Raw genomic sequence first — 23,251 nt, forward strand, 5'->3', positions numbered from 1 at the left:
GGGTTTAGGTTTCTTGGGGTATGTGGTATGGAATTCCTTGAGGAAGCTCTTGTTCAGTATATTGGAGGCAAGTTCCCAAGTGTTTTCTTCTGGACCATATCCATCCCAGGAGATAATATATTCCCATCTTTTGCCACATCAACTGATGTTCAAAACCTCTTTCACCTGATAGGTGACATCGTCTTCTGTGGAAATTTCTTGAGGTTCAGTAGTTTCCTGGAGGGCCATGAGAGAATGAAAGGCTTTAGAAGTGAAACAAGGAATACATTGTGGATTCCTAGGGAGGCTGGTAACTATAACTGGTAAGTCACTGGACCCAGTTGGCACAGGATCGGGAATGGCCCGATGTATCCGGGGGTGAGCCACATTGAAGGCATCTGGAGTTGGATGTGATGGGTGCTAAGCCACATTCTGTTTTCCAGCTGAAAATGTGGTGCTGGATTCCAATGTAAGTCCATAGTTTATCTGGTCTTCTCAGCAGCTTTTTGGAGCATCTCTGTAGTGTGTACCCAGTGTTCCTGGAGTTCCTGGGCAGTCAGCTGGGCCGCAGGCGAGGGGACAGTTTACAGAATAGGCAGCGGCGGTGATGGTTGCCTCCCTTATACTATTTGGAAAAGTGAAGATCCTATAGTGGTACAGATGTGTGAGTTGTAGGAAAATTCCACCCACGGTAAGAGAGATGCCCAGTTGTCTTTAGGGTTATTCACATATGTTGTGGAATAGTGGAGAAGTGAGGGAGCAGGGGAGAAGGAAATATACAAATTTTCTCCTTTCTCTGTCATACACACACAATACTTCTACTATCTCTTCTTATTCCCCTCTTCCACTTCCTCACTCCCCCATCCCCTTCAGACTCTCTCACTTACCCCTCTTTCCTTCCTTCCTAGTCACTCACCCCCTCACTTGCACTCGCTTTCCCTTACCTCAGTCACTCACCACTCCCTTTTCTCTCAATCGCTGGCCCCCTTTCTCATCACTCACCCACTGTTCCCTCTCAGGCACTCACCTCCTCCCTTGCACTCACCTCTTCCCTTCCCTTTCAGTCACTCACTCTCCCTCCACCTCTGCCGCTGGGCATGATGAGATCCTCTGGAGGCCGTGAGCAGGGCCGGTGCCAGCATTTTTGCTGCTCTTTGTGAACAAATACTGTGCTGCCCCCTCCTCATTCCTTTTTTATTTTTTTTTAAACACAGAATGTTGTTTTTCCCAGTAACCAAAACACATTAGAAACTATCAGTCTCACACTCTGTCACAGGTCCCCTTCCCCACCAAAAAAAATCCATGCTCCCTCCGGTAATCTATAGTTTTAAAATCGACCACCCCCTGACCTCAGTGTCAAAATTGGGCAGGAGTCATCCATTAACCAGTATGTTAAAATGGTGCCAACTAGCCTTGTAGATGGCACTGCTATGGTGCCACCTAGTAAATCCATATGGTATTAGGCCTATTGTAACATGTGTTGGGTGTGAGCTTGGTCCTCAGAAGTCTTGAGTAAACTAAATGACAATAATGATATAGTAAACTTCCCATACCTAAACAGTACTAACTGCCAGAGCTCAAACAGGAATAATCCTGTCTATGTGTGGCACCCCTCCACGGATTGGCCACTAGATGTCATAAGGTCCCTTTATAAAACTTTAATATCATGAGCCTTCCATCCTCATCAGTCCCTCCCACGTGGAGGGTCTGGATTGGATGCCTGAACCCTATTTAGCCCAGCCATTTTAGAACTCACTGGGATCAGTTTTAGGAAGCCTTGGAACAGTAAGGATATTTAAGTTTTATACTCTTGTGAGGTCTCCCAGCTTCACCCTGGAGTTTCAGTTAGAAGTGCTACCTTACCGTGCACTCCCAGCCAGAGGGTCCTTCTTTTACTAATTTACAGAAGAGATAGATTATTACACCAGATACCCTCTTGGGGCAAGAGGGCTCTCATCCAGGGACTGAAGACCTGGGAGTACAGTCTAAACCCTAGGTTAACATGGACCAGTGACCGATCCTGCTGAGAGAGACAGTGATGGCTGAAGGTATATCCATTTTTCCATTTAGAAGTATTTTTGAACCTGACCAGTGAGGGGAGGATTTTGGATCACCCCTCCCCACAGGGATTGCAGTGCTGAGGTAGCCTGATCCCACACTGACTGTTCCCCAAGAGAAGTCCCCAATAACAACAAGTAAGAATAAAGGAACAAGATCGGGAGACCCCAATTAGATCTCCATTCATGGGACCAGGTCGGGATGAGTGTCCAGGAAGGAGATGAATTAAGGTAGGACTGTAACTGCTGTGAAGTTGGGGACCCCTCCAATAGAATTTCCGATTAGCTGCTGGGTGAACTTCTGCATTTAAAATCATCATGGGAGCTCTACCCAGATGCTTGAAACAAAGGATACCTACCTACAGAGAAATGCACACAGGTACCAGCAGTCAGCTGTAACTTTAATATTATGGACAAATGGACTTAAATTTATCTATTATCTAATCAGTAAGCTTTATTTTAACACCCAAATCCTGTCTGATTTGTCCCAGCATTTCACCCCATGGGATGCACCTGCAGTCTACACACACTGAACGCACACACCATCATCTGAGCCAAAGGTGAGAGCTTCCCTCATAAAAAGAATCCCCCCCAGGATTAAGAGTTGACTATGGGATACAGATTGCTAGCTGGAGCAGCCCAGAAGAAAATAAATATGTTTATGTGCCCTTGGGATTAAAAACCCCCGCTAAGGGTTACATATAAAAAGGCAACACTTCAAATATTACAACAGGCCTTAAAACACCAATACAAGTCCTGTGGGAAAACAGAACAAACCAGGATGAAACAAATCCCTACATAAAAACCACAAACTAACAGAATATCCTACCTCAGTTACACATGCAGAACACAGACTCACCCCACACCAAATACAGAATAAAGAAAAGAGGCCATAAACTATAAATAGAAACAGAAACTGAACTGGAAACTGCAACAAGTCAGACTTTGCATGGAACACAGCAATGGAGAAACAAACATCACCAGTTCTCATAAATCTAGGAATATACATTAATCCTATAAGTAAAACCATACTAATATAAAGAATATTTCGAAAAAGCTAAGGATTAGAATAACACCCAATAATTAGGAGCTCACACAAAATTTAAAACATTTTCCAAACATTATTAAATATTTCAAAATTGCAGACACAGACATCTAATAATTAAAACAACAAGGAAGGAAAATTCACCACTCTCCAAACCTGAAATCTTCATTTCCAGTCACCCTGAGCATGTCATGGATTACTTGGGGTGCACAAACTATCTCCACACACACAGTGGCAGGCTCACATTTACACATACACACACCCCAGACAGGTTCCCATTCACACACATACATACACACACACAAATACACACACACACAGGCAGGTTCTCAATCATACACACACACATACACACACACACAGGCAGGTTCTCATTCATACACACATACACACACACACACACAGGCAGGTTCTCATTCACACACACAGGCAGGATCTCATTCACACATACACACACACACACACAGGCAGGATCTCATTCACACACACACACACACACAAGGCAGGATCTCATTCATACACACACATATACACACACAGGCAGGTTCTCAATCGTACACACACACATACACACACACACACAGGCAGATTCTCATTCATACACACACACACATACACACACACACACACACAGAGGCAGGATCTCATTCACACACACACACACACACACACACACACACACACAGAGGCAGGTTCTCAATCGTACACACACATACACACACACAGGCAGGATCTCATTCAAACACACACATACACACACACACACACACACAGGTTCTCATTCATACACACACACATACACACACAGGCAGGTTCTCAATCATACACACACACATACACACACACACACACACACAGGCAGGTTCTCATTCATACACACACACATACACATACACACACACACAGGCAGGTTCTCATTCATACGCACATACACACACACACACACACACACACAGGCAGGATCTCATTCATACACACACACACACACACACACACACACAAGCAGGTTCTCATTCATACACACATACACACACACACACACAGGCAGGATCTCATTCATACACACATACACACACACACACAGGCAGGATCTCATTCATACACACACACACACACACACACACACAGGCAGGTTCTCAATCGTACACACACACACACACACACACAGGCAGGTTCTCAATCGTAAACACACACACACAGGCAGGATCTCATTCACACACACACACACACACACACACAGGCAGGTTCTCATGCACACACACACATCCAGTCAGTTGCTCATTCATTCTCTCACACACAAACACACAGAGACTCTCAGGCAGGCACCAATTTATTCTCACACACACATACACCACACACAGGCAGGCACCTGTTCTCACACAGACAGACCCCAGGAAGACACCCATTCATTCTCATACACACAGACACACCCTCAGGCAGGCACCCATGCATTCACACACATACACCCCCAGGCAGACTCCCATTCATACACATGTACACACTAAAGGCAGACCCCCTCTCTTTCTTTTGCCAGCAACCTCAGAGTCTCTCTCATTCCTCTGCTACTGCTGTCACTGCTGCCATGTGGATATTTAGGGAGGTGCTGATTGCTGCTACTGGCACTGAAGCCCGTTCTGCTGCCTCCTCCGTGCAGACCCCGCGGTATTAAATATTTACGGGCTTCCACTTTCTCCATGCTGATCTCGTACATTGTGAGATCCGCATAGAGAAAGTGCCACTCTTGCACATTCCCAAAGATTACATGTGCCAATCACTAAAAAGTAATTTTTTTTTACCTTTGCTGTCTGATCTTAGTTTTCTAATTGGTTGGTCACAGGCTTTTTTTTCCACCTTCCCTTTCTTGTTTTTTTGCCAATTCATTTTACCGGGTCTTTTTGTTTTTTCTATTTCTTTTCTCTCCATCTATCTTCTTCCCTCAAACACACAATCAGGTTCTCATTCTCATAGAAGCCCTACTACCGGGTTTCCTCCTCTTCTCGGGCCACAGCGATGTGGGATTTACAGCGGCCCATTCACACTGCTCTTCTGTACATGGCAGATGCTCCTCCTCCTTCCTGCCCTCGCGGCTCCGGCAACGTTTTTCTTCCGGGGCTGCGCAGGCAGGAAGGAGGAGGAGTGAACGTGACCCTTTTCTTCGGGCCGTGGTGAGGGTAAGCTCCACCACGGCCCCGCCGATCTTCCTGCTGTAGTTCCCTGCTTCCACTGGCCCTGCTGCTATGTGGACCGGGCAACACCTTCACACTGCAGGTGACACACTCATGTGTCACAACTCACAGTTTGGAAAGCTCTGCCCTAGAGAATGGCACCCGGGATCTTGCCCCCTCCCCTTGGTGCGCCACTGAAAGCATATAATAAACATATATTATTTTCTTCTAAAGGATTTTCAGATCTTTAACAATGTTTTCTTCAACCAAACAGAGGCATGGTTTAACAGAATGATTTTAAAGAAAAAGCCCATTATTATTTACATCCGAAAGAGCAATTTTAAAAATAACCTATTAAAATAATTTTTTAAACTAGCTTTTCATTCCATTGGGTATAATCAATAATGCCCTTGATCACAATCTATATCATTATAATTGTTTTGTCTTCAATTACATACCACTGACTTTGGCTTAGGACATTTAACTGTAGTAGGGGGTAATTATCTGGCAGTACTGCCTGGTGCCACAGGGACTATATCTTAACAAAAATGACAAGGTTACTGTTTAGAAGATTAACTAATACAGATGCTATTCAGAGTACATTGTACTGTTAGCTCAGATCTTAACATACCTGATGGATTCTAAGCGGGTAATGCTTATTCCCTAGAAATGCTCTTGTTTGTCTTTGTAAAATGGTTGGAATGTCTGTCTTTATACAATCTCAGAAAACATTAATTTTATCCTACAATAGCAATAAACTTGCCTCAGCAATCCTTTATGATCAGGTAGAGCACCGAATTAACGAATATGAATTTCCCACAATGCCTTCACATCCACTTAGACAGGGCATAGGTTGCACGTACATGCCTCGTCTTGAAGGTTTATTGATGCGTTATAAGGGCTGGCTTATCACATTGATGGTGTCTTAACATTGCTGCCTTGTATTATTAGTTCTGTATGCTTTGTGTACATTTTGTTTATGTGTCATGCTGTCATTTGCTGGATGTTTAGGGAAACTGCAACAATACGTATTGAGTTTCCTAATGCATGAACAATCTTCACTCTGATGGGGCAGGCTCTAAGGAGTGCTGGAGATTTTCTCCTGTGTAAGGAGACACTCCATCTCGTGTCAGCAGCTTAGAAAAGCATGCGGTCAGTACCGGTGGAAGGGTGTCCAGCCTACCTAGGCAGTCACGGCGTCACGTAATCCATCTCTCTCTCTCTAACCGCTCGTGACAAACAACCCCCAGCTCTGTAACGAAAGACATACCCAAAAACAGAAAATGCCCTCCAGCTCCGTGCCTGATCTGCACCGCTTCTCATCTCGTCCGTCCTATCGAAACTGCCGCCTTTTATCGGCTACTCTGCCACCCCGCCCACTTCCGGCGCTCTAGGCCACTGCCTACCCCGCCTAATGCTTCCATGGCCCTGCATGCAGCCTGTCTCTCCAGAGCCTAGAGAAGGCATTGCTTCTTACTAACATTACAAATCAGCAGAAGTATTGCATGAAGGACTCCAATTATCTTCAGATCAGAGACTATGTGACAGATTGTGAAAGTTAAGGAGTGAGTGTCTCACATACCAAGCTGAATTAAGATTAATTATCTGTCTAGCTTTATACTGTGAAATGTACAGTGGGAACAGAATAAGGGTACTGAGAACTTTCACTTCACAGTCAGAGTTCTGACATATTTTGCCACTGTGAAGATCTTGATGTTATGGAATGGTAACAAATGTTATTTATTCAAACCAAAAACTGAGAAAATTATTGTTGTTGGTGCTGTAGGAATACATACATACACTCACTGGGGTCTTTTATCTTCATTTAATGCAAAATTTTATTTCTTTAATGGAACAATACTTTGAGTGCTATTGGATTTATGCATTGCTATGGTGATAAGTATTCAAACATGTCCCTTACCAAAATGCTATTAATCACAGTGCATATGGAAGATAAAGGGGCCTATTCTGCATGAATGCTAAGGCAGCATTAATATGCATTAAACCCCCTAATCATCTCATTTAAATTTAACATTGCTTGCATTCATACAACAATCCATATTATTGTGCCCATTAATGCAAAAGTTAACTACAACTTAAGAGGTGAAGCTAACTTTTTTTCCCAGAGCCTTGGAAAGCTAATATTCCATTGTATGTAAAAGGCTGTCCAGGATCAAAGGTACACCCTGGTTTGTAAGAAGCATACCCACCCTAGCTGGAAATCATAAGCATACTCCCCACCACCATTGGAGACCCCTCGCTCAAAGAATACTTAATCTCCTGCTGGAAATTCCAGTGAAGTTTTACATAACTCCAAGCCCCAAGCATCACAGATCCCCAATCCCATTAGAATCCTCTGCCTACCCCATAAGATAAAGTGAAGTGGGCAGTTGCAATCCCCACCCGTTCCACTGACTCCGAGGCATCAAATGATGCTGAGTGACCTGACACTCTTTCGTCCCACATGTACATCAGATGAGATAGTCAGGGGCTTCCAGGGAGATCTGAGGACTCAGAGCTGCCACCTTGAAGTTCTGGGAGAAATGGAGGAGGGACATCAGGGCAAAGGAGAGTATCATTTGATGCCTTGGATCCTGTGAAGCAGGAGCAAGTGAGGATCGATCCTGTTCCCCACCTGACTTTTCATGTCATTAGATGGGATCAGGGCCGGTGCTAGCTTTTTTGCTGCCCTGTGAGAAAAATGATTGCACTGTCCCCCCCCCCCCCCCCCCCCCCCACATACATACACACAAACACACATACACATACACACTCACACTTCATTCAGTCTCTGTCTCAGGCCTGCCAAAAAAAAAGCCCAGCTCCTTCCAGTGATCTAAACTTTAAAACTGTCACCCATCTACCCTCCGGGTCTTCACCCCCTCCCCTGGAACCCATTGCTCGTGCAAGAGTATTAGGAGCCCTAGCAAATCTTATACCCTTGCTCTCTATCCATGTACACAGTTAAAAATTATTCATTTATAATGACAGATTTTACATGAGAAAGAATATTCAAAATAAAAAATTATCACAAGTATTTGCATGCATTTCTTTGGTATCAACCAGAAAATGCTACAAAAAAAGACACCTGGAACCCATATGTTAATGTGTGTTAGGAGTAGGCTTGACTCTCAAAAAGCTATGAGTAAATTGCAATTAAAATATAATAAACCTACCACAACAAAACAGTACTAACTGCCAGAACTTAAAAAAGTAAAAACCTTACCTATGAAAAGGAAACGCTTTACACGTCCTATTAAGAAAACAGAAAAAAACAAGCCGCTATAGATTCCTACACACTATCAGAATCCCTCTCCTTGGTCACACTTGAAGAAAACAGGTAGACCCTCATCAAATACAGAATAAAGAGACCATAAACTATAAATAGAAACATGCAGACAAAAACTGAATAGGAAAACTGCAACAAGTCAGACTCTATGCAGGGCAACAATGGAAAAACAGAAACCACCATCAATACACAGACATTAAACATAAAATCAAGTAATAATAAATGTATCATAGTAGTATAAATATACTAATAAAAATAATATTTCAAAACAACTGGTGAATGGCAGATCCAATAATTAAAAACTCATGAACAATTTGTTTTAAATTTCTCAAACACCAATCAAATATTTCAAAACAGCAAACACATCAAACAGCATCCAAAAATGTAAACTAATACGGATAAAATAAGTCACACTCTCCATACCTGGAAACTTTGATTTCTAATCACTCTGAGAGTGTCGTGGATTAGTGAGAGAGGGATGCATAAACTTTCTCCTCTCTCATAGACATATATCTATACATACACATATATAACATATGCTCTCTCCCTCATACACGAACATGCTCCCTCTTACATCACATGCTCACATACACATACTCCCTCTTTCTCACACACATTCTCAGACTCACACACATGCTCACATATGCTCCCTCCTACATATACATGTTCAAACACATGTTCCCTCTTACATACACACACAAGATCCCTCTTTTTCACACATATACAGGCTCACACACACACATGTTCAGACTCACACATGAAGAGAACACCCTATGCTTCAATACCTCACTTTCCTAATACAAAAAAGAATTTTCTGCTAAAAAAAACTTACTAGTATTTAGACCTCTTATTCCATCATCCCTAGAGCTTGCATCTGTCTCAGTGCTCCCTCTCACACACACATACACTACCTCTTTCACACATGCTCAGACACACACACATGCCTCCTCTCACACATACATGCTCAGACACCCACACACATACATATATGCTTAGACACACACATGCTTACACCAAGGCCACTCCCAGAAGCCGTGGCCTTCCACTTCTGCTGTGGGACAGGTTAGGAACTGATCGTGGTTTTTTTTCCTTTTCGTCATCTACCAATATAGGAACCATGTGGCCCTGCAGGTTGGAGCTCCTCATCTTTGCCATGCGGCTCTGCAACTTATCTTGGCAGCATGGCCCTGCAGTTCCTCCTCACCTTTGCTGCGCTGCAGGTTGGGAACTGCCGTGCAGCTGGGGGCCCTGCAACTCTCTTGTCTTTGCCCAGCGGCAGGTTGTGAACCGCCACATGGCCCTATGGCTCCTTCTTTTCTTTACCACACGGCAGGATGGGAACTGCTGCACGGCCATGAAACTTCCTCATGTTTGCTGTGCGGTGGGTTGCGAACTGCCATGATGCCCTGTGGCTCCTCCTTTTCTTTGCTGCGTGGCCCTGCAGCTTCTCATCTTCATTGTGTGGCAGTTTGGGAACCACCGCATGGCCCTGTAACTCCATGATCTTCATTGCCGAGCCCTGCAAATCCTCTTTTTCTTTTCCTTGTGGTGGTGCCAGCAGCTCACTTAATTTGGTGGTGGCCCTCAGGCTGTCAACCCCTCCAGGATGCTGCCTTGTGCAAGCGCACGGCTTGCACAATGGGTTGCGCCGGCCCTGGATGGGATACATGGGGTGTGAATGGAGAGAGGATCATGGTAGCTTGGAGCCCCCCACAAAATTCTAGGGAGGAAGAAAGGGGGCATTGCACCTTAGAAACATTTGATACCATGAGGGAGGGGCATTGTCAAATTGGAATGAGGTGGTGGAGGGAGTATTTCCTGGTTAGTGTAGATCAGCTTTCTGGGGGAGGGGAGGGTATGCTTCTGGCTATATGGAGGCATGTCTGCTCCTGGTGTATGGAGCAGGAGAGAGACCTTGGGGTGATAGTCTCTAATGATCTGAAGTCGGCGAAATAATGTGACAAGGTGATAGCTAAAGCCAGAAGAATGCATAGAGAGAGGAATATTGAGTAAGAAAAGGAAAGTGATAATCCCCTTATACAGGTCCTTGGTGAGGCCTCACCTGGAGTACTGTGTTCAGTTCTGGAGACCGTATCTTCAAAAAGACAAAGACAAGATGGAGGTGGTCCAGAGAAGGGTGACCAAAAAGGTGGAGGTTCTTCATCGAATGACTTATGAGGAGAGATTGAAGAATCTAAATATGTACACCCTGGAGGAAAGGAGGAGCAGGGGTGATATGATTCAAACTTTCAGATACTTGAAAGGTTTTAATGATCCAAAGACAACGACAAATATTTTCCATTGCAAAAAAATCAGCAGAACCAGGAGTCACGATTTAAAACTCCAGGGAGGAAGGTTCAGAACCAATGTCAGGAAGTATTTCTTCATGGAGAGGGTGGTGGATGCCTGGAATGCCCTTCCAGAGGAAGAGGTGAAGACCAAAACTGTGAAGGATTTCAAAGGGGCATGGGATAAACACTGTGGATCCATAAAGTCAAGAGGATGTGAATGAAGAGAAGAGGCACGGGGTGGCTTGCTTGCCGGAATGATGGCTACTATCTGGAGATTAATATCCTTATTCAATAAACATACACACAGTTAATGCAACTTCAACATTGCTCTATGCTTCAATGGCAAGAGGAAATGTGGAAAAAAGGATTTGCATCCACAAAAAAGCAGGGGAGTAGCTTGCTTGTTACGGCGGTTACTACCCCAAACCAAATAAGCCTAATACTTCACTTTCAATGCATATCCAGCATAGCTCTCTGCTTCAACGGCAGGGAGAATGAAGAAAAGATGATTTATATTTAGACAACAATCAACAAGGAATGAATTACATAGTCTGGGTAAACAAATAAGATACGCACGTAGCCGCGCGTATCTTATAAAATCCGGGGTCGGAGCGCGCAAGGGGGTGCACATTTGTGCAACCTGCGCGCGCCGAGCCCAGCGCAAGCTGCATGTTCCCTCCGAGACCGCTCCGATTTCGGAGCGGCCACGGAGGGAACTTTTCTTCGCCCTCCCCCCACCTTCCCCTCCCTAACCCACCCCCCCGGCCCTATCTAAACCCCCCCCCTTACCTTTGTCGGCAAAGTTACGCCTGCTGAAAGCAGGGACTTACGGGACTTACGCACGTCCCAGGGCTTTACGCGCGCGGGCCTTTTAAAATCCGCCCCTTGGAATACATATCCAGCACAGCTCACAGCTTCAACGGCAGGGGGGAATGAAGTAAAGAGGATTTATATTCAGACAACCAACAAGGACTGAATTGCACAGGCAGGGTAAACAAGTGTGGGAGTAGCTTGCTTATTACGGCGGTTACTACCCCAGACCAATTAGCTAGATACTTCACTTAGATGCAGCTCCAGCACTGCTGTCTGCATCGATGGTGGGGGTGGAAGGGAATTGGAACCAAAAAGTTACTTATAATGGCCAAGAGTAACAGATAAGTATGAAAACAAATAGGTGTGAAAGCTTGCTGGGCAGGCTGGATGGGCCGTTTGGTCTTCTTCTGCCGTCACTTCTATGTTTCTATGTTTACTTCAGGATACTGACAGCCCTTTATGTTAAATGGTCTGTACTAATATGCATGTTTTTTTTCATGTGCTTTCAGGCCCCAACATCATTTGCCCAAGATCACAATTACTATCGGTGAGAGGTTGGATTTGAACCCTGGTGTCCTTGGTTCCCTGACAAATGCTCTAACCACTAAGTCATGTCACCTCACAATATGTTCTCACAAGGCTCTTTATAAATGACAATTAAAGAGTTTTGCATTCCTTTAGTACATACCCAAGAGAGAACGCCTTCTTGTTCTGACTGCCCCACAGTCACCATTGCAGGAAGAGAACTTTGACCAGTGAGTGAATTGACAGTCATCCTGGCATGGAATCTGGCATGACTGAGTTAAAGCTGGCAGTGGACCTGCATACTTAAGGCACTCGCTAACATCAGCTTGTCCTCCATCTTGCCGGCGACAAGTGATTGCTGTAAGCAGAAAAATACATGGTGTATATCAAGCTGGCAGGCATATAATTAGTTTACTGGTCAACAATTAATATGGAATGGCAGTCTCTGATTCATAGGGTCACAATTGTTACTTGGTAATTCAGTGATATTTATGATTTATTAAAGATCTATGGGGACATTATTGAACTAAGACAAATGTCTCATTTTCAGTAAGATCTTGGGGCAAAGAACAAACTACTAAGCAATTACAAACACCATGGTATGATAAAATATTAAGGAATGGGAACATTTTGATGGATGCAAAGTCTTATTCTAGCCTACCAGCTTCAAAGAAATCTCAAAAGAAATAAAAACGAATGTCATGAAAAAGGCCCACAATAATAAAACACTTGTGAACAAGCTACAGCTCTAGTCTTGGGAATAATGAAAAACTGCTACTTGAAACAGAGGCATATAAGGCAACAGCAATGCGGTATTACTTTTTAAATCAGATGAAAAACCATGAAAATACTTAAGAAATAAATACAAAAGATAGCATCATCATCTTAAATGAGCCAGATTATAAAAAAAATAATAGAGGAAACTACAAAATTATGAATAAAAAGAGGCAATTTCGGAGATACCAGCGGTGCCACCCCAAACAGCCACCACATGGGATTCATCGTTTTGTGTTTACTTCTCTTCACTGTTTTACCATGCCCTGTCTAATTTGTATGTACAAATACAATAAATATATTATACAAAAAAAAAAAAAAAAGAGGCAATTTTCAATTTCCCACCTAATTGCAAAGTATGGAGTAAATTTTCAAAGGGGTTTCACATGTAAAAATGGAATATATGTGCGTACGTAGCATGTACGTGCGGATATGCTATTTTATAAACATCAAGAGAATGTACATTTTTCCATTTCACATATACATTTTATTAGCAGAAAAAAGGGGAGGGACAAGGGTGTATGGGTCATGTGATAGTTACTGTTTTGCAAGCTATACGCACATTACCAAACCTATTTGTACACTTTTACACCTGCTAATTGACTGGCACAAGTGAAATTGATCTTGTTTGTTGTGCGCAATTTTTGAGTGGGAGGTCTGGGTGAACTGGTAGGGTTCAGGATAAAGTGCTATAGGGTCTAGATGAACTGGAGATGGACTGGGTGAACTGGCAGAGGTATTGGCGAACTGTTATTTTATTCAAGTATGCATGCAAGTAATTACTTTCAAAATACTATACGCATATACTTTATAAATTATCTGCCTACACATACATATTGGGGTTATTACACATACATGTTATATTTTTACATGCCTAAAATATATGAACGCATATGTTTATAAAATAGGTATATAAAGTGAGATTTCTTGCACGGGAAATATTCGCCCATATTGAAACACTGAGAACATGTATTCTTTCAGAGAAGAACTATGTGGTATTTTATAAACTGTGCAGCTCCCACCACAGTTTGCAAAATACTGGTATGGCCCTTCTCGGCCAGTAAATGGCAGTAGTGTAAGTTATAAAATAGGAAATTTAATCGGGAGAATGCTCTATCTTTTACAATGTAGAAGCTTCTCTTTAGGAGAGTTCACTAAAAGGACAGTAGGTGTCCTAAATTCTGTTCTATCTTTTAAAATGGGGAACTCTCTGTCAAAGCAGTAAAGTCAGGTTGGTGCCATTTTGGAAAATGGTGCCCTGGTCTCTTTGGAGTGGTGGACTTCAGATTTTCAAAGCATTGGGGTGTGGGAGAAAGGTTTGAGGAGGTAGGAAGGGGGTCACACCTGAACCCAATGATTCTTACAACTTGGAGGGTCTGTGGGGAGGAGGGAGGCCACCACTAGATACTGAAGGGTATTTTTTAAAACAGGGAGAGAAATTGGGGAGCTGGGGAGTGAACTGCCTGCCATGTTATATATGGAAAAGGGGGGTAGGGGGGCCTTATTCCAGCTATTTTATACTTTCTGATTAGGTTTTGGGGTGCAGGCTCTGTCATCATATGACCTTTGAAATATTTTTTGTATGGATGTTGGTACCATCACTCAAGTGGCAACTCCGGGGTGAGGAGGGGGGTGAGTTTGACCCCTATACACTTTTTATATTTTTGGGCACAACTATGTTTCCCTGGGTTTGTCCTTTAAGGCGATGGTGGAGCATGCTTTGGGAGCTGACATTACAGATAAATTCAATTATTTTTGTTCAATTATCTTGTTCAATTATTGTCCAATTTTTTGTTCATATTGTTTGCTGTAATTTCCAATTGTTGGTTCTCTGTAAACCGAAGCGATATGTACTTGTACATGATCTTCGGTATAAAAAAGTTTTAAATAAAATAAATAAATAAATAAAGGGACAATGCCATGTTGTTTTGCCTCACAGTGGAGAAGATTTTTAAAAAGTACGCACGCGCATACTTGTGATCACGCACCCGGCGCAAATAAGAGTACCCCAGATTTTAATAGATACGCGTGTAGCCGCGCGTATCTTTTAAAATCCTGGGTTGGCGCGCGCAAGGCTGCACAAAATCGGCAGCCTGCGCGTGCCGAGCCGCGCAGTCTGCCTCCGTTCCCTCCAAGGCCACTCCGAAATCTGAGCGGCCTCGGAGGGAACTTTATTTCCGGCGCCCTCCACCTTCCCTTATCTTCCCCTAACTAACCCGCCCCCGGCCCTAACTAATTCCCCGTAACTCGTGCATGCCGGCCAGCTGCCGACATGTGATTCCCTGGCCCGGGAGCAGTTTCGGAGGCCTTGGCCACGCACCTGAAAAGCCCCCAGGCTGGAACCACGCCCATGGCCCCGCCCTCGGAACACCCCCGATGACACACCGGCCGCGGCACGCCCCCCCGACAGGCCCCCCCCAGGAAAGTCACGGGACTTACGCACGTCCCGGGGCTTGCGCGTGCCGCCGAGCCTATTCAACTTAGGCTCGGCGTGCGCAGGGGGAGCTTGGGGCAGATTTTCGGGGATACGCGCATACCTTGCACTCGTACCCCTTTGAAAACCTGCCCCAGTGTTTTGTTGCGAGATGAAGCAATGCGGCAATACAGCCAAAATGTTTTTTGGGTGAATGGCCAACTATCGCGGATACACCATCCTGCGATAGTGGGAGCCTTCCCATGTAGAAACATCGTGGCTTGATGCATTCAGACCTAAGTTTACTGGAGAAGTGGCCATGCCCAGGAAGGTTCCCATTCCACCCACCACTGAGCTGGATAACTCTTGAGCTGGCTAAATGGTGGACACTAAACACAATCGAATATTCAAACAATGGTGGTAATATTGACCTCATTAGGAATAACAGTAAAATGTATTTCTTCACAGAAAGGGTGGTAGATTCATGAAACAGCTTCCCAGTTGATGTTGTGGAGGTTAAAAAAAAACCTGAATTCGGGAAGACATGGGATAAACACAGAAGATCCTTGTGAAGAGGTTATGGGAAATCCTAAGATTGACACCAGTCTGCAGCATCATAAAAGGAAGCAAACTGGGCAGACTAGATGGACCTCATCACTTTCTATGTTCTATGTGTACTCTGGTATGGAATTGGTTTGAATTCAGGGTCCAGATTTCCTAATAAATTCTGGTGGCTACAGCAAAGTGGCTATCATCCTGCAGTAAAATAAGGGAACCAATCAGTTGCCCTGTTTCATCTGAAAACTAGATTATAATTTTTTTTTTCATGGATTGAGGCAATGGGCATAGAGTACTTGTTTCGTAGACCACCCTAAGATATTACGATATTGTCTGTCACTATGAAAATGTGTAGCATACTTGTTTTGTTAATTATTTAAATTACACAGTTTTAAATGAAATATCCTGCAGCTCATGCAATCATACTGCTATTTTTTCACTTCCTTGGCCTTTAAGGCACTCGGCATTCAGCTTTGAGGTTCACAGATACCTGAGATATGCACATTTCTTTCTGTCCAAATACCATGTTACATGTTTTCCCTAGTTTATATACAACCTGCTCTACCATTTGTAAATGTGGGTGGACCCCCAAATTTGTGCTCACTTTTCTGTTCTAGTCGCACAGGATATTTTGGGTGGGGAAGACCCCAGAATATTCATTGGTTGCAGTTAATCTAAAAATGATTTACTTGTTGAAGAGGCACAACGAATGAGGTCATCAAATTTACAGTTGACACAAAATTATTCAGAGTAGTTAAATCAGAAATGGATTGTGATAAATTGCAGGAGGACCTTGTGAGACTAGAAGATTGAACATCTATATAGCAGATGAAATATAATGTGGACACGTGCAGGGTGACGCATATAGAGAAAAATAACCCTTGTAGTTACACAATGTTAGATTCTATTTTAGGAGTTATCACCTAGGAAAAAGATCTGGGTGTCATAGTAGATATTACATTGAAATTGTTGGCTCAGTGTGCTGTGGTGGTCAAAAAACCAAACAGAATGTTAGGAATTATTAGGAAAGGAATGGCAAATAAAACGGAGGATGTCTGTTGCACTAGAGGTGGACCCTTGGCCTGGTACAGGATTGGTACGGCCCTCTGGTCAGACCCAGAGAGCGCCTGCCACCAGGAGGTGGAGTACACAAGGAGACAGAAGCTATCTGGAGCTTCACCAATAACAGTCCGAGGTTTCCGCAGGTTGAGCCCTTGAGTACCCGGACCGCCTTACTTAGGTGGGTCTCAGATGGTCTCCCGGAGAGGTAGCGGAGGGGTGTGCCCACCATGAGCAAGGGTGCGTCACTGATGCAGAGAGGATGGACCAGACCTGAACTGGAAGCTCCAAAGACCTCAGGGAGGTAACAGCTCAGGAAGGTTCTCCGGGTGAGACAGGCAGCGCCTGCGGGTCTAGTCAGGTGAAAGCTGCGGGTGGATTTCAAGCAGGTTGATCTGGTAGCCACAGTAGGCCAGAAGAGAGTGCCCGAGTGAAGCGCAAGGGTCAGAGCCAGAGTATCAGTCCAGGAGTGGTCAGCCAAAGCAGGGGTCAAATACCAAGGTCAATCCTAGTGTAGTCAAGGCAAGTGAGGGTCGGTTCCAGGCAGCAGGCGAAGAGAATGGTCAGGTAGGCAGTGGTCAGTTCCAGGCAGCAGACGAGAGAGTAGTCAGACAGGCCGAGGTCTGTACCAGAGATCAGTCCGAGTGGTACTACCTGAGTGAGGATACGGGAACCAACGGAAACTCAGGAACAAGGAGACGCTGGAACAAGGAGATGCTGGAACAAGGAGACACTTGGAACACAGGAGGCAAACTTGCTATACCACTGTGCAAACCAATTGCCAAGGCAATGTCCTGGGGACAAGGCCTCACTATTTATGGGAGGTTCAAGTGACATCACTGGGCAGCAGCCGAGCTGGATTTCCCACGCTGGGCCCTTTAAAGAGAATAATGTCTGACATGTGCACACCTCGGGGTGGGGCTGAGGCAGCCAAAGATGTGGAGCCCTGATGGGAGCTCCGCTATAAGGCCTGCGGCCTGGAGGAAGCTGGAGAGGGCCGTGGTGAGCGTTGGGGATGCCGGGAACTGTCAGCCGCAGCAAGACCGGAGCTAGTGGAGGGCTGAGCGAGGTGGGCAGGCCCGGTCGCGGCACTCATGTGGCCGGGACCCGCAACAATGTCATAATGCCTCTGTATCGCTCAATGGAAGACTGCACCTAGAATACTGTGTGCAATTGCGGTCACTACATCTGAAAAAAGATACAGTTGCACTGGAGAAAAAACAGAGAAGGACGACCAAAATGACAAAGGGCATGGAACAGCTCTCCAATGAGGAAAGGCTAAAGAGATTACAGCTGTTCAGGTTGCAGAAGAGATGGATGAGGGGGAGATATGATAGGGGTCTACAAAATCATGAAAGGACTTGAACAGGTAAATGTGAAATGGTTATTTACTCTTTCAGATAATACAAGAACTAGGGGGCACTCCATGAAGTTAGCAAGTAGCACATTTAAAACAAATTGGAGAAAATTATTTTCCCTCATTTGTTGCAGAGAATATAGTTAAGCAGTTAGTGTAGCTGGGTTTTAAAAAGGTTTAGATTAGTTCCTGGAGAAGTCCATAAACTACTAATAATCAATAGGGAATAGCCACTGCTTGTTGCCGACATCAGTAACATGAGATCTATTTAATATTTGGGTACTTGACAGGTATTTGTGACTTAGATTGGCCACTGTTGGAGATAGGATACTAGGCTTGATGGACCCTTGGTCTGTTTGAATATGGCATATCTTATGTTTTTACAAGCCGTTAAGCCCATAATGGGCTACATTAATTTTTTTTTTCAGTCCATTTTCGAACACAGCACCTTTCTACACTTTTTTCCCTCATTCCCCTTCCCCTCGCTCATTCACCTTGGTCACTCATCCTCCTCCCCCTTGGTCACTCACCCCTTCCCTCCCCTTAGTCTTACTCACCGTTTGTCTCCCATTGCCTCCCTCCCCTCACTCTCACCTCCTCCTCCCTCCCCTTCCCTCAGTCACTCCCCACCCTCTCTCAATCCCATTCCTCACTCTCATCCCCTCCAATCCCCTCTCAGCTCATCCACAACCCCTTCCCTCTCCCTTAGCCCTCCTCCACTCCCTCTTTTTCTCTTCTCCACAACTTCTTACCCTTCCCATTTACTCACTCACATCCCTCTGTCTCCCACTGCCTCCCTCCCCTCACTCTCACCCACCCCTCCCTCCCCTTTCCTCAGTCACTCCCCACCCTCTCTCAATCCCATTCCTCACTCTCATGCCCTCCAATCCCCTCTCAGCTCATCCACAACCCCTTCCCTGTCCCTCAGCCTCCTCCACTCCCTCTTTTTCTCTTCTCTACAACTTCTTACCCTTCCCACTTACTCACTCACATCCCTCTGCCCCCCTCCCCTCAGTCACTCCCCCTTCCCCTCAGTCACTCCCCCCTCCCATCACTCCCCAGTCACTCCTCTCTTCCCCTCAGTCACTACCCTCAGTCATTCCCCCTTCCCCTCAGTCACTCCCCCCTCCCCTCAGTCACTCCCCCTTCCCCACAGTCACTCCCCTCCTCCCCCTTCCCCTCAGTCACTCTAGGACGGTGCAGACGGAAGATCTCCGGGGGTCCCTCCCTCGCATGCTCCTCGCTGCCGGTACTTCTCCTCTCTGCCGCCACCACCACCGTTACTGCTCCTCCCAGCGCCATGTTTTTTAGCAGGTCACGCTCTGCTCTGACCGACGTGCTCGCCCACGCATTCACGGTAGAGCTGCTTTCTACTGCGCATTTGTGGGCCGTCAGTCAGAGCCCATTTATAAGATTGATGTTCTTTTGTAAGGTGTAGTACCACTGAATGACCATAGAATGGCATTTATTGTGGGGAGGGTTATATGATGTTCTTAATGTTATGAATGATAGATTGTGTGTTGGTTCCCTTTACTGCATGGGTTTAAATGATTGGTGGAAGAAGGTTTAGCAGTAGGGATACATTTGGGAGGATTTGGTGGGACTGCGCCCTTTTTGCCTTTTCCTAGGTTGGAGTTGGTGTGAAAGGGATCTCTAGGATGTAGTAGCTTGGAGTAGCCAGCTTGTGGGTTGATGGGATGGGGAACCCTGCAGGGGCTCTTCTCCTCATGGGAAGAGGCCCAAGGCTGTGGAAAACAAGAAGGGGTCTCTCTCCCTGAGGAAAAACTGGAAGTTAAATGTGGAAAAGAGGCAATTCCTCCCCTTCAGGAACTGTCTTAGAGGAAGGAGAAAGGGGTTTTTCTGATATGAAGAGACTTCATAAAGCGCCCAGGGCATGAAGGATACTGGTAAAACCCTAAACTTTACTGGAGTAGAGAAATCATATTGAAAGGCTGAGTAAAGCCAAAGTTGTGAGTAAAACATAAGGGGATGAACCTCATTTCCCACAAGGATTGTGGGAAATGAGAAGGACGATTGTTTAAAATTAAGATGGATATGGGAATGTGGTACCTGTTCCTTGTGGTTTTCAGTGGGTTTGAGATAAGGAAGCGAAGGAATATCTATTGGTATGAAAATGGGAGAACTGTACTCTGGGGAACACAATATTTATATTCTGGTATATTTGGAGTTCAGAGATCTAGGTGATGTTTAAGTGTAGACTGAGTGACGGGTACACTCATCCTGTAGAGCAGTGGTTCTCAACTTTTTCTCTGCTGGGATACACCTGACAGATAATGCTTACATGCATGACACAATGAACACTTGACAGTCATGGGCATCCACAGGAACTTGCTCCCCACTCCTCGGTCCCCAAACACCTACATAACTCCCTCACTCCTTCTCAGTTGTCAGCCTGCAAGTAAAAGACATTTTGTTTAGTGTGAAACCTAAAAAGGGTTTGGGCCAGATTGCCTTTTAAGTGAATTGAGGACCCAAGGAAGGGGCCAAATGTTAAGTCTTGTGGGGTGATTAGTGTAACTTGCACTTAACACTACATAAACTTTAGATCTACACTATGTACTCTCTGGCTCTGGAACCTGCAGCTGCACATTTGCTCTCCCTAGAGATGAAACACACCTAGGGCTTTCTATAATTTTCAAATAGCCCTCTGACTAAAGACTTATGTCATAATAGCATTCAGTGCCAGAGCCAGAGAGAAGGTCCATTGTTTGGTTAGAGGTGATATATTTTACAATGGAAGAAGCCATATATAGGTTATAGGTGCACTATGACCTTTACATAGTTGTACAACCTATTGGTCCCCAATAGAATGAAGATATAGCTACTGCACCTCTAGCCAAGCATTTCTATACCTATTCCACTGGACTGTGTATGGAGGTGAACACTAACTAGCTAATGCCCATCTCACACACAGGCCCATGAACCCAAGAGTAAGCTAAGAGTATGCTCCCTGGAGAAGGCAACTGGAGTCAATAGTGAAGTTTCACAGTAAGGAGTTTCCTGTGTAGTTCTTGTTGTCTTGCTTGGGAGCATACAATGGAGCTTTTGGTTGTAGGCCCTAGGCCATATGGTCTTGCCTGTCAGAAAAGTACCTATTTGGAATGGCCACTGGCACTCCACCATGCCAGCTCATATGGATCCCAAGCTTTTGACCTAGTCAACCTTTAAGACAAAAAGCACACAATGAAGACAGGCAACTGGAAAGTATTTTCTACAACCTATAACCACTTTATTATACAACAAATGTCATCAACAGATTGAAAGCAAGTCAACATCTTTGGTAATCACATTCTGCATGGACAAGATATCAAAATGCACATGACATTGTCATTAACATGTCATTAAAATGAGTGTAGACCTGTACATACATTGATCCACATTGCAACATTACAAATACAGTCTAACCATCTTGTCATTTTGCACAATGATGATTACAGAAAAAAACAAAGTGGAAGTAACACCCCTACAGCTACAGTATACCTCTAATGTTAGAGCTGATAGAAGCACAACTATGTGATATTAAGAAGAAGGTCCCAGACAGTCCATGTTGAAAGAGTGCACTCTAGGGATACCCTAAGGGTCAAGGCAGCAGAGTTCAACAAGAAGGCAGCAGGACCAGTTCCAAAGAGTGCAGAATAAAGGCTGAGGACAAGACACAGCAGAATTGAAGCAGGAGCCCCAGGAGAAGACACAGCAGCATGAAGGCATGATGACACAGCAGCATGGAGGCTGCAGCATGATGAGCTGAGATGAGATGAGATATAGGCATGGAGGCAGCAGCAGGATAAGATGAGATGAGACATCAGCATGGAGACAGCAAAAGGATGAGTTGAAATGAGATCAGACACCAGTATCAGGAGTAGGAAATGAGTCATGATGAGAAGAGAGTCATGATGAGAAGAGACAGCAGCTGGATCATCACTGGAGACTGCATCAAGGAGGCTGCACTACCGGCAGAGCATCAAGGAAGGCTTTAGGACTAGACTGCAGGACAATACTGGTAGACAGTAGACAATCCCTATCAGCAAGTTGGCATAGAAATGCTGTCGTCAGGACAGGTCCAGCAGGCTTCTTCCATCTAGCTGGCACAGGAAAGCTATACAGAGACCTGGACAGACTTCTTTGGACATGTCTTGTTATCATAAAATGTCAGGATGTCTGCTCCTTCATGGCCCTTTGCCATGTCTTGCCTTGCCACTTGGGAGTGATATATCTTTGGGAGGCCTACCCTTGGGTTGTCTCTCAGGCCAGGGACTGCTGCGGGGCATGGAGTCATGGGATGCTGGGGAAGGGATAGGTAGAGACTCAGGCATGTGTTGTAAGATATGAGTCAATACGCTGGTCATGTTGTTGAATTATGTCACCACCATTGTCAGAGCTTGTGGGTCTACTGCCATAGAATCATGCAGGGCCTAGATTTGATTGTTGACAACCCTCCTTGTGGTGGAGCGGTACCCCATGCTTCCTTTCCAGCCGGTTCAGCTGCTCATACATTAAGGTCTCTGTTGCTGCTGGTGCCTGTGTCAGTACTGTGCTAGTCATGGCACAAGCTAATGTTTCAGGCTCCAAAAGTGGCAAGAGGGGGGCTGGTTGGCTGCTCCTGGTGAGTACTGCTGCCTCGTGCTCGCAATGTGGTGTGTTCGAGAGAGGTTGGGCTGGTTTAAATGGCTCCCACTGCAGGCTGGGTTCTCCATGAAGGCTGATATTTTTAAGCTCACACTGAATGGGCTTGCTGAGCGGAGGAGTTCCAGCATCTGCCTGTGCTCAGGAGGCTGGTGCTGCTGCTCCTACTCCCACTTCCTCACTGACCTGTGTCTGTGTGTCAATCAACAAGGGGACACAGAAAAGTGCTGCTGGTCCCTGGGGCTTGACAGCTGGGACCGGCAGAATCCTGGGCAAGAGCTG

At 45.0% G+C, this 23,251-nt stretch overlaps 1 protein-coding gene across 3 annotated transcripts in view; it reads right to left on the reverse strand.

Moving 5' to 3' along the window:
* THSD7A (thrombospondin type 1 domain containing 7A) overlaps positions 1-23,251 on the reverse strand; it is an 862,000-nt gene that overhangs the window by 178,211 nt on the left and 660,538 nt on the right. For all 3 annotated transcript variants that reach the window (XM_029588974.1, XM_029588975.1, XM_029588973.1), the window contains one exon: positions 12,328-12,522. In XM_029588974.1, the coding sequence (XP_029444834.1) occupies positions 12,328-12,522 (195 nt within the window). The remainder of the gene's footprint in view (positions 1-12,327; positions 12,523-23,251) is intronic.

The sequence above is a fragment of the Rhinatrema bivittatum genome, chromosome 2, assembly GCF_901001135.1.
Source record: "Rhinatrema bivittatum chromosome 2, aRhiBiv1.1, whole genome shotgun sequence".
Taxonomy (NCBI): Eukaryota; Metazoa; Chordata; class Amphibia; order Gymnophiona; family Rhinatrematidae; genus Rhinatrema; species Rhinatrema bivittatum.